Here is a 13,540-nt window from a genome sequence, read left to right as displayed (position 1 = left end):
AATACCCCCACATCTTCAGGCACTGGTGCTGGACTCCCACGTATCCAACCGGATGGCTTGATGCCTCCAATCATTGCAGATGTCATCAGCAAGTGCCTCCTTCCCCCTCAGCCTGACTCGAGCTGCCAGAAGCAGAATCTGCCTAAGAGTTGCTGGCAGCTGGCTGGCTCATCTGCCAGCCAGTTAGGAGGAGGGCAGAATGAAAATACTCTCAGTGAGTGAATGTGTGTTTTGGAGGGGAGTGGTCTGCTTCCTCATTCCTCATACCTAATCCTTTGTCTTCAGAACAAACATTCTGAATACAATCCTAAATAGATAGGCATTCCCAAGAAGGTGGGGGATTGGTTGTCATGGTTCGGCATGGGGGCAGAGCAATAAACTTCAGTATCCGGCCCGTTCAATTGACCAGCAACCCCCATTCTCCATGAGCACCAGATATAAAGCTTTCACTGTAATAGGTTGCTGGAGTTTTGAAAGGACTTCTTAACTGAAGGGTGAGGTTTAGTCCTGGAGTCCCAGCAACAATGTTTGGCTGCATCTGAATTTGAAAGGCATTAATGAATAATGAGAAGAGAAGCCATGCATCAGAAGAAGGGGTTGAAGACAGAGGTCTAAAACAACCGTTTTTTTCTGGAAAGAAATGAGGAAGTTACTCACCTTGTGCAGTAACGATGGTTCTTCAAGATGTGTGTCCCGTGGGTGCTCCACTGTTGGTATCGGGCTTGTCCTGGTGCCACAGATTGGAGATCTTTTCCAGCCATAGTCCACTGGACTGTGCATGCACGAAGTGTGGCTCGTGGCTTTTTTCGTCGTTTGAGTGCGTGCGATCCAGCGAAAAGCCACGAGCCGCACTTCGCGCATGCGGGGTCCGGCTGACTGTGGCTAGAAAAGATCCCCGATATGCAGCGCCGGGACAAGCCCAACACCAACAGTGGAACACCTACGGAACACTGCTCGAAGAAGAATCTACTTTGTCACATACCATCTCTTTTCTCAGAAACATACAGTAGAAATTGTTTAACATAAATACACGTAGGAGAAGTACCTGGCAATGAATACTTTTTTAAACTCTTCTTAGAATCTTTAATTTCATAAATTGTCTCAAATATAGTTATCAGCTCCTGGACAGCATCTTCTATGTGCATACTTTTGTGGTTCAGTATATCAGCCCATTCTTTGGTGTAAGTCTGTTAAAATATATACAGTAAGTTTCCTAAACAGAAATTGGCACTTAGACATACATTTAGTACACTGAACATGTATTTAATAAGGGGAATATATTATATTTGCACAAAATTAAATATATTTATTTCAAATCATATTTTCTAAAAGGTGCTATTGCAAAAAGAAAATATTTAAAAAATGTATGTACTACTAATGAAATGTTAGCCAACTGAAAACCTCAGAGACTGGAGTCCTTTTTTTAATAGAACATAAATGGATGAATAGCAATGCAAGCTTCTCTGCACTTGTCATGTCTCTTAACTCTGATCTGCAGGGATCATACCTAGGTTTTGAGGGAGAAATAAAGGAACTGGATGGAGAAATTTACTAGTTCATATTTACTAGTTCATGTTCTGTTTGAAATATGAAATACTTTATTAAATTTGGGTAACAAAACAACTTAACTCCATCACAAAATACTGATTATATGTTAGAACTAAGAGTTACTTGTAATACATACACCTTTTAATGTATTTCTACTAAATTTAGGTTGGGACTCTTAAGAGCTTAATTTAGGCTCCTGATTTCTTTAAGCTTCTTTGAAAATTCCAGCCTAAACAGTACATTACTGATTCCAGGACCTATCTAGATAAAACAACAACACTTTGGCCTGAGAGAGACCTTATGTCCATTCTCATGCTATTTCTAGTCGATTAACTATTTAACTATGTATCCCAGTGGAAAGATCACTGAGCTAGAAAGAGACTGTATGGGGGTGAGAATTACCTTTAATCCACAGTTAGAACTCCCACCTGGGATGTGGGAGACGCTGAGTTCGGTTGCCTTCCATTATTTAACAGAAGGAACTGTAGGTTGCATATTATACTTTAGCTCAGTGGTTAGAGCATGCTGCCTGACCTTATCAGTAGTTTTATATGTTTCAGATCATATAAGTATTCTAAAAAACAGTGATCTAAGTGTCCTGATATACTATAGATTTCTGCTGACACCATAGAACAAGAACTATATCTATAGGACGTAGAACAAGGACTATATCTGTAGAACATACAGCAAGGACTATATCTATAAAAGAATCTATTTTCCTTTAAAACTTAGTACAGTTATTCAACATAAAATACTGTAATCACAAAGGAAATACAGGCATGGTCAATACTTTAAAAATAACAATATTCATTATGTTGTTATTTTCTAATGTACACAAAACAAAGATTCAGATTTTAAGATGTAAAATAAATACATAAAATAAAATTATGTATACCTCATTGCATGCCAGCATATCCTCCACTTTGACAGGACCATCCTCTGGCAGGAGAATTAAAAGAGTATTTGCTATATCTTTCATTATTAAATCAACCTGCATTTCACATAAGTCATTAACCTAAAGAAAAGCAAAATGTAATGAAGGCTACATTTGTATTGTCTAAAGTATTGTCTGTCATTATTTATATCATGTCATTAGTATATCCTGGGTTTCAAAGACAAATAAATTCTTAGAAACATTAAACTCCCTTATCACCCACTAATTTTAATAAGAGCCAAAGGTACACAGCTTCTCTCAGGAGGTACTTAGCATCTTAATGCGTTGCAGGATCAGGCCTTAAATAAGACATAATACAACGTGTTATAATAAACGAAGGACAAAATAGAATTACTCACCATGTATAGTAACTGGAGTTCTTTGAGATGTGTGTCTCTGTGGTGCTCCACTCTGGGTGCTGCTGCAACCTCGTGCTGGTAATCAGAGATTTCTGTAGCAGTGATCTGCTGTGCCATGCATGCACCATGGCGTCTCCTCGTGCCGTTGGTGTCCGATAGGTGTGTGTGCGGCATGGCTCCCTCGATTCCTTCTCTACCCTGGTTCTAGCCCCGAAGAGGCTCCAAAGAAGGGGAATGAGGGATGGTCATGGAGCACCCACAGGGACACACATCTTGAAAAACTCCCATTACTGCACAGGGTGAGTTACTTTATTTTCTTCTTCAAGTGACATCTCCATGGGTGCTCCACTATGGGTGACTACAAAGCAGTAGTCACGACATGGATGCCAGTGAGGATAACACCACTTGCCCGACAGCTGTGGATGGAGCTATTGTGGAAGTGAGAGCACAGTGTTTCACGAAAGTGAGGTTAGATGACCAAGTGGCTGCCTTGAAAATGTCTTCTAAAAGCACATTTTTGAGGAAGGCTGTTGTAGAGAAAAACACTCTGGTAGAACGAGTAGTGATAGTGTCTGTTGGCTATTTGTTGTGAATGATGTAGCAGGTGTGGATACAAGATGAGATCCACTTGGATATTCTTTGTGAGGAGAAGACTTGACCTCTGGATTGTTCAGCAAAAGATAGGAGGAGTCTAATTGATTTCCTCCCTGGTCTTATCTGATCTAAGTAGAAAGTGAGTGCTCTTCGAATGTCCAGGATGAGTAATGCCGCTGGGGATGGATCAGCATGCGGTTTAGGAAATAAGATAGGTAAGTATATGGGTTCATTAATGTGGAAAGGAGATAGGACCTTTGGAAGGAATTTGGGGTGCAGCCGAAGGGTTACCCTGTTCTTGGTAATACTGCATATGGTGGATCTGCCATTAGTGCCAGTAGCTCCCCAACTTTCCTGCTAGAAGTATTGGCTACCAGAAAAGTTACTTCCATAGAGAGGTGTAGCCATGAGCAAGTTGCTAGAGATTCAAAGGGAGGCTTAGTTAGCCTTTTAAGGACTAGACTGGAGGCTATACAGATAGGAAAGTATTTTGGAGACCCATAAGGAAGTGTTTAGTAAGTGGGTGTGAAAAGAATGAAGTGCCATTGCATTGTTGGTTCTATGGAAAGGTGCTATTGCTGCTGCGTGGACTTTAATAGTGCTAAAAGTGAGGCCCGTTTCTTTTAGTTCCAGTAGGTAGTCTAATATAATGAGGATAGGTGTGGTGTTGGGTGGCTTGGGATGATTCAGTTTGATCCACGCAGAGAACCTTGTCCACTTATGCAGGTAGGTTTTCCTCACAGATTCTCTTATACTATTACAGGCAGTCCCCGAGTTATGCGGATCCGACTTACGTCGGATCCGCAGTTACGAACGGGGCACTTCCTCTCCCTGGTCTCGAGCAGACCAGGGAGAGGAAGCAAAGCGGCGGCGGAACGCGCGGCCAGCTGACAGCCCAGACGCGTCTGGGCTGTCAGCTGGCCGCGCGCTCCGCTCTGCTCCCCCCCCCCCGTCTGCAGACCGGGGGAGGGGGAGCAGAGCGGAGCAGAGCAGAGCGGCGGAACGCGCAGCCAGCTGACAGCCCAGACGCGTCTGGGCTGTCAGCTGGCCGCGCGTTCTGCCGCTCCGCTCTGCTCCGCTCTGCTCCGCTCTGCTCCCCCTCCCCCTGGTCTGCAGACCGGGGGAGGGGGAGCAGAGCGGAGCACGCGGCCAGCTGACAGCCCAGACGCGTCTGGGCTGTCAGCTGGCCGCGCGTTCCGCCGCTCTGCTGTGCTCCGCTTTGCTCCCCCCCCCCCCCCCGATCTGCAGGGGAGGGGGAGCAGAGCGGAGCACGCGGCCAGCTGACAGCCCAGATGCGTCTGGGCTGTCAGCTGGCCGCGCGTTCTGTTGCTCTGCTCTGCTCCGCTCTGCTCCCCCTCCCCCTGGTCTGCAAACCATGGGGGGGGGGGAAGCAGAGCGGAGCATGCGGCCAGCTGACAGCCCAGATGCGTCTGGGCTGTCAGCTGGCCGCGCGTTCCGCCGCTCTGCTCTACTCTGCTCCCCCTCCCCCTGGTCTGCAGACCTGGGGGACGGGGAGCAGAGCAGAGCAAAGCCGCGGAGCCCGAGGACAGCAGGATAGCCACGGCGCGTCTGGGCTGTCCCGCTGCCCGCGTGTTCCGCCGCTTTGCTCCCCGTCCCCCTGGTCTGCAGACCTGGGGGACGGGGAGCAAAGCAGAGCAAAGCCACGGAGCCCGAGGGCAGCAGGATAGCCACGGCGCGTCTGGGCTGTCCCGCTGCCCCCGTGCTCCGCGGCTTTGCTCCGGACGCCTGTGGTACAGCAGCTGGGGCGCTGCCGGTTGGTCCCGTAGTGCCGCTCTGGGTGCCACTGGACCAACCCAGCAGCACCCCAGCTGCTCTGCCCCAGGTGTCCCCTAGTCAGCAGCTGCTGAAAATGACCAGTGGCTGACTACAGGAAGCCCCTGCCCCGGGCTTCCTGGAATCAGCCGCTGATCAGTTTCAGCAGCAGCTGACTTGGGGATGCGTGGGGTTCTTAAGTTGAATCTGTATGTAAGTCAGAACTGGCGTCCAGATTCAGCCACTGTTGAAACTGATCAGTTTCAGCAGCGGCTGAATCTGGACGCCAGTTCCGACTTACATACAGATTCAACTTAAGAACAAACCTACAGTCCCTATCTTGTACGTAACCCGGGGACTGCCTGTAATTAGAATTTGTTTTACTCTTTCTGAGCCAGTGTTTTCAGCATTCTGGAGCCATGAAGGAGCCATGCCTAGAAGTGGAGTCTGTCTCCATTGGGATGGAAAACCCTGCCATGATGTTGGGTAAGAAGACTGCATTGTGGAGGAAAGATGTGAGTATCCACTATTGCTAATCTATGCAGTTAAAGGAACCAGGTTTGCCTTGACCATGCTGGTACAATCAAGATTGCAAGCACGTTCTTGTTTGATTTTCATTATGATTCTGTGTATTAAGGGGATTGCATATAAGAGGGTTGCATTCTATTTGAGGGAGAAAGCATCACCCATAGATCCCTTCCCCAGGGCTGCTCTGGAGCAGAATAGGTGGCATTATTTGGGTTGTGAATAAGTCTATGTCTGGCTGCCCCCATTTGATGAATACTTCCTTGAGGGCTTGAGGGTCTACCTCCCATTCGTGGTGATCAGGGAAAGACGAGGCTGAGGGTGTCCACCATGATGTTGAGTACCTCCGGGAGGCAAGTAGCTATGTGGGTGATGTGGTGTGTAATTCACCAGTTCCATAATCTCAGTTCTTCTGTGCATAGGGAAGTAGACCAGGCCTTACCCTGCCGGTTAATTTAGTACATGCAGGTGGTATTATCTGTCATGACATTTATTGTTTTGTGAGTTATATACTATAGGAAGTGATGGCATGCATAATGCACTGCCTTGAATTCTAGCAGGTTAATATGGAATGCTTGTTCAGTGAACAACCACTTGCCTTGTATGGTGTGAGGTCCCAGATGGCCCCTCCCATCCCATGAGGGATTCATCTGTCGTGATGGTGACTGTGGAGGTTGGTTGTTGAAAAGATATCTAGAATAGTATGTTGGTCGGGTCCATCCACCAGTGCAGCAAGTTGAGGACACATGGTAGTATAGTGACAGTTTTGGAGAGAAGGGCTCCTGGAAGGGATGTACAGTGTAGCTAGTCAAGCTTGAAGGCACCTCATGTGTAGTCTGGCTATTCACACCACATAGGTACTTGCCAACCTGTAACCCAAAATTTTGAAGCATATGCGCACTATTGTAGTTGGGGTTGAGCATGCCACAGTTATGAGGTTCTGGAGGGCCTCGAATCTGTGCCTGAGAAGTGTTGCCTTGGCTAAGATGGTATCTATGGATGTGTCTAGACTGCATCATTCTGCCGACAGAGATGCAGATTAGGCGCATCGAAATTGCTAATGAACCAGGGATTTAAATATCCCACGCTTCATTAGCATAAAAATGGCCACCGCTTTTCTTTTCAGCACAGAGCTTCGTCGGAGAAAAGCGGCAGTTTAGAGGCTGATCTTTTGAAAATCCCTTATCCCTCGTGAAGTGAGGTTTACAGGATCTTTAATAAAACGGCTTTATTTTTTGAAAGATCAGCCTCTAGACTGCCGATTTTCTCCGACAAAGCTCCATGCCAAAAAAAAACGGCAGCCATTTTTATGCTAATGAAGCACTGAACTTCAGAGTTGGGTGGGTTTTAAAGTAGATCTCTGGTAATTTATGTGGAAGCCAATGTTGAGTAGGAGGTTAATGGTTGAATTGAGCATGGATGGTGTTTCCTGGAATGACATGCCCTTTATTAGACAGTCATCGAGGTATCGGAATATGATAATGCCCTGCCAGCATAGGTGAGCTGTAACAACAGCCAGAGACTTGGAAAAAATGCTGGGGGCTGTCAAAAGGCCAAATGGGAGAATGCAATATTGGTAGTGTTGGTCTCCTTCCGTAAAGCACACGAAGCATCTATGATGTACCGTTATATGGAAGTAAGCATTCTGAAAGTCACGAGTCAAGAGCCAATCTCCCTGATCGAAGGCTGGAATAACTGTTGCTAATGTCACCATCTTGAACCTTCTGTATATTATATACTTGTTGAGCCTCCTTAGATCCAGAATGGGCCTCCAACTGCCAGTTTTCTTTTGGGTTAGGAAATATGTTGAATAGAATCCCCTATCTTGAAAGGCCATTGGCACTGGCTCTATCACTCCTATATGCAGAAAGTGTGGGACCTCCTGTTGAAAGAGGCTGTCGTGACAGGGGTCCCTGAAGAGGGATGGGGAGTGAGGATTGGGAGGGGAATAGAGATGTAGGGGATAGAATAGCCCACTTTTATGAGCTCTAGTATCCATGGGTATGTCTACACTACAACGTTAATTCGAGCTAACTTAGTTCAAATTAGTTAATTCAAACTAAGCTAATTCGAACTAACGGATCCAGACTAAAAAACTACTTCGAATTAGCGTTTTGCTAATTCGAACTAGCATGACCACATTAAGTGGACCCTGAACCGGGGTTAAGGGTGGCCGGAAGCAGTGCTGGCAGGGCATCAGACGAGGATTTAGAGCGTGGAGATGCTGTCTCAGGCTAGCCGAGGGCTGTGCTTAAAGGGTCCCGACCCCCACCCCGGACAGACAGTTCTCAGGGGTGCCCCGCATGCAAAGCAGTCCTGGCTTGGATTGCCCGGAGTACCCACACTGGGCACATCACAGCATTCGGCCATCAGACTGGCTGCACTTGCCGCAGGCTGCCATCTGGGGAGAGAGGGCAATTGGGGCGCTGCAGGAGAGCTTCCACCCCCAGAAGCCCGCAGAGCCAGCCCAGTCCTCCCCATTGGGGGCTTGTACCCCATTCCTCCCTCACCTCCTTCCACTTACCCCTCCCTAGCCCCTCTTCTTGATGTACAAAATAAAGATAACGTGTCTTCCAAAATGGAATCTCTCTTTATTGAACAAAACTTGGGGAGACTGGGAAAAGGAGGTGGGAGAGGGGAAGAGAGAGGGTGGGAGAGGGGAAGGAAACTACAATGATGAGGGGTTTGGAACAGGTCCCATATGAAGAGAGGCTAAAGAGACTGGGACTTTTCAGTTTAGAAAAGAGGAGACGGAGCGGGGACAGGATAGAGGTTTCTAAATGCAGGAGTTGGGTGGAAAGGGTGCATACAGAAAAGTTCTTCATTAGTTCCCATAAAGAAGGACTAGAGGACACCAAAAGAAAGGAATGGGTAGCGGGCTTCAAACTAGTAACAGAAAGTTGTTCTTCACAAAGCAAAGAGTCAACCTGTGGAACTCCTTGCTGCAGGAGGCTGTGAAGGCTACAACTAGAACAGAGTTTAAAGGGAAGTGAGATAAAGTGATGGAGGTTGGATCCATGGAGTGCTATTAGCCAGGGAGTAGGAGTGGTGTCCCTGCCCAAAGTTTGTGGAAGGCTGGAGATGGATGGCACGAGACAAATGGCTTGGTCACTGTCTTCGGTCCATCCCCTCCAGGGTCCCTAGGGTTGGCCGCTGTCGGCAGACAGACTACTGGGCTAGATTGACCTTTGGTCTGACCCAGGACGGCCATTTTAAGCTCAGGGCTCAGGGTCGGTGGTCTCAGTGAACCCCATTGATTCTCTTGCACACCTGCTCCTGGGTGGCCAGGCTGGCAGCTCTCCTGCACTAGCCAGCTACTTTCCTGTGCCTAGTGCGGAGATCGTGGACGAGGTCCACGATGTCTGCACTAGCCCAGGCAGTTGCCCGCCTCTTGCGGTCCCGGGCAAGCTCCCGGGAGCCACCAGCCTGGTCCCGGGAAGAGGGGGAGGGCTGGGGGGCATCGAGTGGGTGGCTCGATCCCTGCCAGATGCAGGGTCTGCTGGCTGGGTGCTGGCAGGCTTGCACCTGGCACGGGCACCGTAGCCAGCCTGTGCCCCTTTAAGGGGTCCGGGGCCAGGAGGGGGGCAGACAAGTTTCCCTGGTGTTGGCCAGAGTGGTCACCAGGGAAAGCTGGGGAGGGCTAGCCTCCCACTAGTTCGAATTAAGGGGCTACACACCCCTTAATTCGAACTAGCTAGTTCGAACTAGGCTTAATCCTCATAAAATGAGGTTTTCCTAGTTCGAACTAAGCGCTCCACTAGTTCGAATTAAGTTCGAACTAGCGGAGCGCTAGTCTAGCGCCTATCAAAGTTAATTCGAACTAACGTCCGTTAATTCGAATTAACTTTGTAGTGTAGATATACCCCACCTGTTTGATGTTGTTTGTGCCCATTGGTATAAAAAGGGCCATAGGTGGTGACTGAACTGAAGTTGTCCAGTTGGTTATGTGGTAACAACAGAAGTGTCTCTCTGACTCCCAACCAAACCTTCACACTTGCTGTTTAGAGGATGAAGGGTAGGATGTGGTAGGTTGTTGCTGGTGCTGAGGTCTGCATCGTTGAGGTCTGTATTTTTGTCTAAAATCATATCAAGGCTGCTGCTCTAGATCATTGATAGGTGTTGTATTTGAACTTCTTATTAGGTGGTGTGTACATGCCAATAGTTCTCAGTGTTGTTTGGGAGTCCTTCATCGAATGTAAGAGCTCATCCATTTTCACAGTGAAAAGGTTAGCTTTATTGAATGGAAGGTCTTCAACCTTTTGCTGTAGCTTTCTGGGTCCACCTGATGCCTGGAGCCACGAAGCTCTATGCATGACAATGGCAGCTGCAGTGATGCGTGCTGCAGTGTCAGCTACATCCATGGAGGATTGCAATGCCATGCATGAGATAGTGTGACCCTCCTGCATAATACTCAAATGTTGGTCTTTTGCGCTCCAACAGGAACTGGAGGAGCTCTTGTAGCTTGGAGTAATTTATATAATCATAATTGGTGAGCATGGTGGTATAGTTAGATACTCTTAATAGTAGGGTTGCTAAGGAGTATACCTTTCTGCCCATGATGTCAAGCTTCTTACATTCTTTGTCTTGGGGCGTAAACCTTAGGTTTGGCTGTTTGGCCTTGTGTCTGGCTGATGAGGGAGTTAGGCGTGAGAAAAGAAAATCCATGCCATTAGGTGTAATAAAGTATTTAGGTCAGCCATCTTGTTGGTGAGTGTAATCAATGCTAGAGTCTGCCAGATATTATCGGCAGGGTCCATGATGGTCTCATCCATTAGTAGAGCAATCTTTGAAGATGTCGGAGGTTGAAGCATACATAGAAGTCTGTACTGTTTCATTTGTACTTCTTGCATGTCATGTTCCTATACTAGAGCCACCTTCTTGAAAAGTTTTTGGAATTGTTTTGCATTATCCAATGGCGGTGGTGTGGTAGGGATGATGGCCTCATTGAGTTATGAGAAGTTGTGTAGTGGGGTTCTGTCTTCACTTTCTGAAAGGGAGTCCTCCACCTCTGATTGTAAGCCTTCTGGGGAGTTTGGTGCTATGTTCCTGGGTGCAGGCTGAGGGAATTGCAGTGATCTTTTTGCTGGTGTGGAAAGAGCTCAGATTCCAAGATCCAGATAGATACCATGCTGTCAGGGGTAGTGTTTGTGGCTGGGGGTGAAGGATTGCACCCTTGCTCTGGGAGAGGAGGTCGGGGTAAGTCAGAAGCAGGCAGCGAGGTCGTAGAGACAGTTGATAGAGACAAGGAAGCCATTTCTTCTGAGGCCAAGCTGGGGCTCTTAGAATGCATGGGCCCCATCTCTTTATATTTTCTGGAGAACTCTGGGGATAGGAGGAAAGGAGTATAGGAGGTAAGTATGCCATGGGAATAGCATTGTGTCTCCCAATGAGTTGTGCCATATGCCTGCTCTCTAGCAGTATTAGGGGCATTTGTTATTTTTGCTGGTTGCAAAGAGGTCTATCTGTGGTTGACCCCAACACTGAAACAGATTGCGGGTGACCTGATTATGCAGTTCCCATTCGTACTCTAGCAAAGTGGCAACTGAGGGTATTGGCCATGGTTTCTTGCCCCTACGTAGGTATGCCTCCGTGATAGTTATGTTGTGGCAAATACACCAGTTCCAGAGCCTAATCACCTCTGCACGTAGGGAAGGGGATCTGGTGCCACTTTGGCAGTTGATGTAGAACATTGTGGTTATATTGTCGATGAGGATGGACACACCAAGGATCCCTTAATGTGTGGAAGGAAGTGTTTACAGGCATTGTGGACCGCTTGGAACTCGAGCAGGTTGATGTGGAGCTTGGACTTACTGCTGGAGCACTTCCCTTAGACACCCCAATCTAGAAGTGATGCATCCGTGGTGATTTGTTTGGATGGTTGATCTTGGTGGAAGGGCACCTCACTGCAGAGGTTCTGTGCCTGGGTCCACCATTGTAAAGAGGTAAGTACTTTCTGAGGAGGAAAAAGTGTTTGTGGACCAGGTGTCTGGTTGGTGTATAGACTGAGGCAACCCAGTGTTGGAAACATCAAAATCGTAGTCTGTCATATGGGACGTCATACGTGGTAGCTGTTATATGCCCCATGAGTTTGAGACAGGTTAGAATGGGCACAGTTGGGCTGGCCGTCATGATTGTGACCAGGTTTTTTATAGTTTCAAAACACTGATTGGGAAGATAGGCGCATGCTGTCATAAAGTCTATATGAGCCCCTATGAACTCTAGGCACTGTGCGAGGGCATAGAGTAGATTTTTGTTCATTGATAATGAATCCTAGAGACTGAAGGAAGGCCTTTGTGAATCTGATCATGACCTTGTGGTGCACTGGGTGGGACCCTGAATGAGGCAATCATCCAACTAAGGGAAGATTGTGATGCCTTGTCATTGAAGGTGCACTGCTACAACTTCCAGGGACTATGAGAAGACTCTGGGGGAAGAGGAGAGTCCTAATGGGAGGACTCTGTATTGGAAATGGTCTGACACTACCGTAAAACATAGGAAACGTCTGTGCGCAGGATGTATTGTGATACAGAAGTATGCATCTTGGAGGTCAAGGGCTGCAAACCAGTCCCCTCTATCCAATGCGGGAATAATAGTGGTGAGTGTAACCATTTTGAAGTGCTGCTTGTGCAAATTTGTGCCAATACCCACCCTGCAGCAGTATTGTCGACATTTTGAGTTTTTGTGGGAAGCAAACAGATCTATCCACGGGAAACCGCAGAGGTGGAAAATGTGAAGGAGCACATCTTCCTGGAGCTCCTATTCGTGGTCTGGTGCAAATTTTCTGCTTAACACATATGCTGTGGTGTTGCAGGTTCCTGATAAATATGAAGCTATGAGTGTAATCTTGTTGTGGATACACCAGTTCTAGAGGCAAATGGCCTCTGTGCAAAGGGAATGAGATCAGACCACTCCCTGGCGGATGATGTAATACATCGTGGAGATGTTGTTGGTGAGAATTCTGGTCATGGTATCGCAAATATGTGTTCTGAAATGTTTGCAGGCATTTGAGGACAGCCCTGAGTTCCAAAATGTTGATATGAAGGGCTGCCTCCCATGGCGTCCATTGTCCCTGGGTGGACAGACCATTCATATGAGCACCCCATCCAATCAAAGAGAAAGAAGTTACTCACCCTGTGAAGTAATGATTGTTCTTCGAGATGTGCCCCGTGGGTGCTCCACTCTAGGTGTCGGGTCCCATCCCAGCGCTGCGGCTCGGAGAATTCTCATAGCTGTGCTCCGCCAGCCCGCGCATGCATGCTCCTTCAAAGTGCCGTTCACGCCTTTGATCAGCTGCGCGCAGGCTGGCAACCATCAGTTCCTCTCACCCACTCATCTGAAAGAGAGAAGAAGCAAATCTGGAGCGGGGAGGAAGGGCGGGTCATGGAGCACCCACGGGGCACATTTCGAAGAACAATCGTTACTTCACAGGCTAACTTCTTTTTCTTCTTCAAGTGGCCCTGTGGGTACTGTAGGTGACTCCAGAGCAGTACCTAAAAAGAGTCCAGAGCGCTCCGGAATTAAAATTTATGATCACGACTAAGTACTGCCGTAGCCACCGAGGAGTCCGAAGCAAGATGGTCAACTATAGCATAATGTTTCATGAAAGTGACATTAGAGGACCATGTCGCTGCCCTGCAAATGTCCCGAAATGGGACTCCCTTTAGGAAGGCCGTACTAGTGGAAACCGCTCTGGTGGAATGAGACTTTGGAAGATACGGCAGAGGTTTTCCCCGTATAGAGTGACACATAGATATGCATGAAACTATCAGTCTCGAGATACGCTGAGAGGTCAGTGGTTGGCCTCTAG

The 13,540-nt window shown here is 47.6% G+C and overlaps 1 protein-coding gene across 1 annotated transcript in view; it reads right to left on the bottom strand.

Moving 5' to 3' along the window:
- The window catches only part of DNAH8 (dynein axonemal heavy chain 8), a 611,430-nt gene that overhangs the window by 413,415 nt on the left and 184,475 nt on the right, over positions 1–13,540 (bottom strand). Inside the window, exons 21-22 of the mRNA XM_025186355.3 lie at positions 2,444–2,563; positions 1,046–1,187 (exon numbers count right to left, since the gene is read on the bottom strand). Of these exons, the coding sequence (XP_025042140.3) occupies positions 1,046–1,187; positions 2,444–2,563 (262 nt within the window). The remainder of the gene's footprint in view (positions 1–1,045; positions 1,188–2,443; positions 2,564–13,540) is intronic.

The sequence above is a fragment of the Pelodiscus sinensis genome, chromosome 3 (assembly GCF_052426305.1).
Source record: "Pelodiscus sinensis isolate ZL-2025 chromosome 3, ASM5242630v1, whole genome shotgun sequence".
In the NCBI taxonomy this organism is placed as follows: Eukaryota; Metazoa; Chordata; order Testudines; family Trionychidae; genus Pelodiscus; species Pelodiscus sinensis.
The sequence above is the reverse complement of the archived record's forward strand: the minus strand, read 5'-3'. Positions and strand labels throughout refer to the sequence as shown.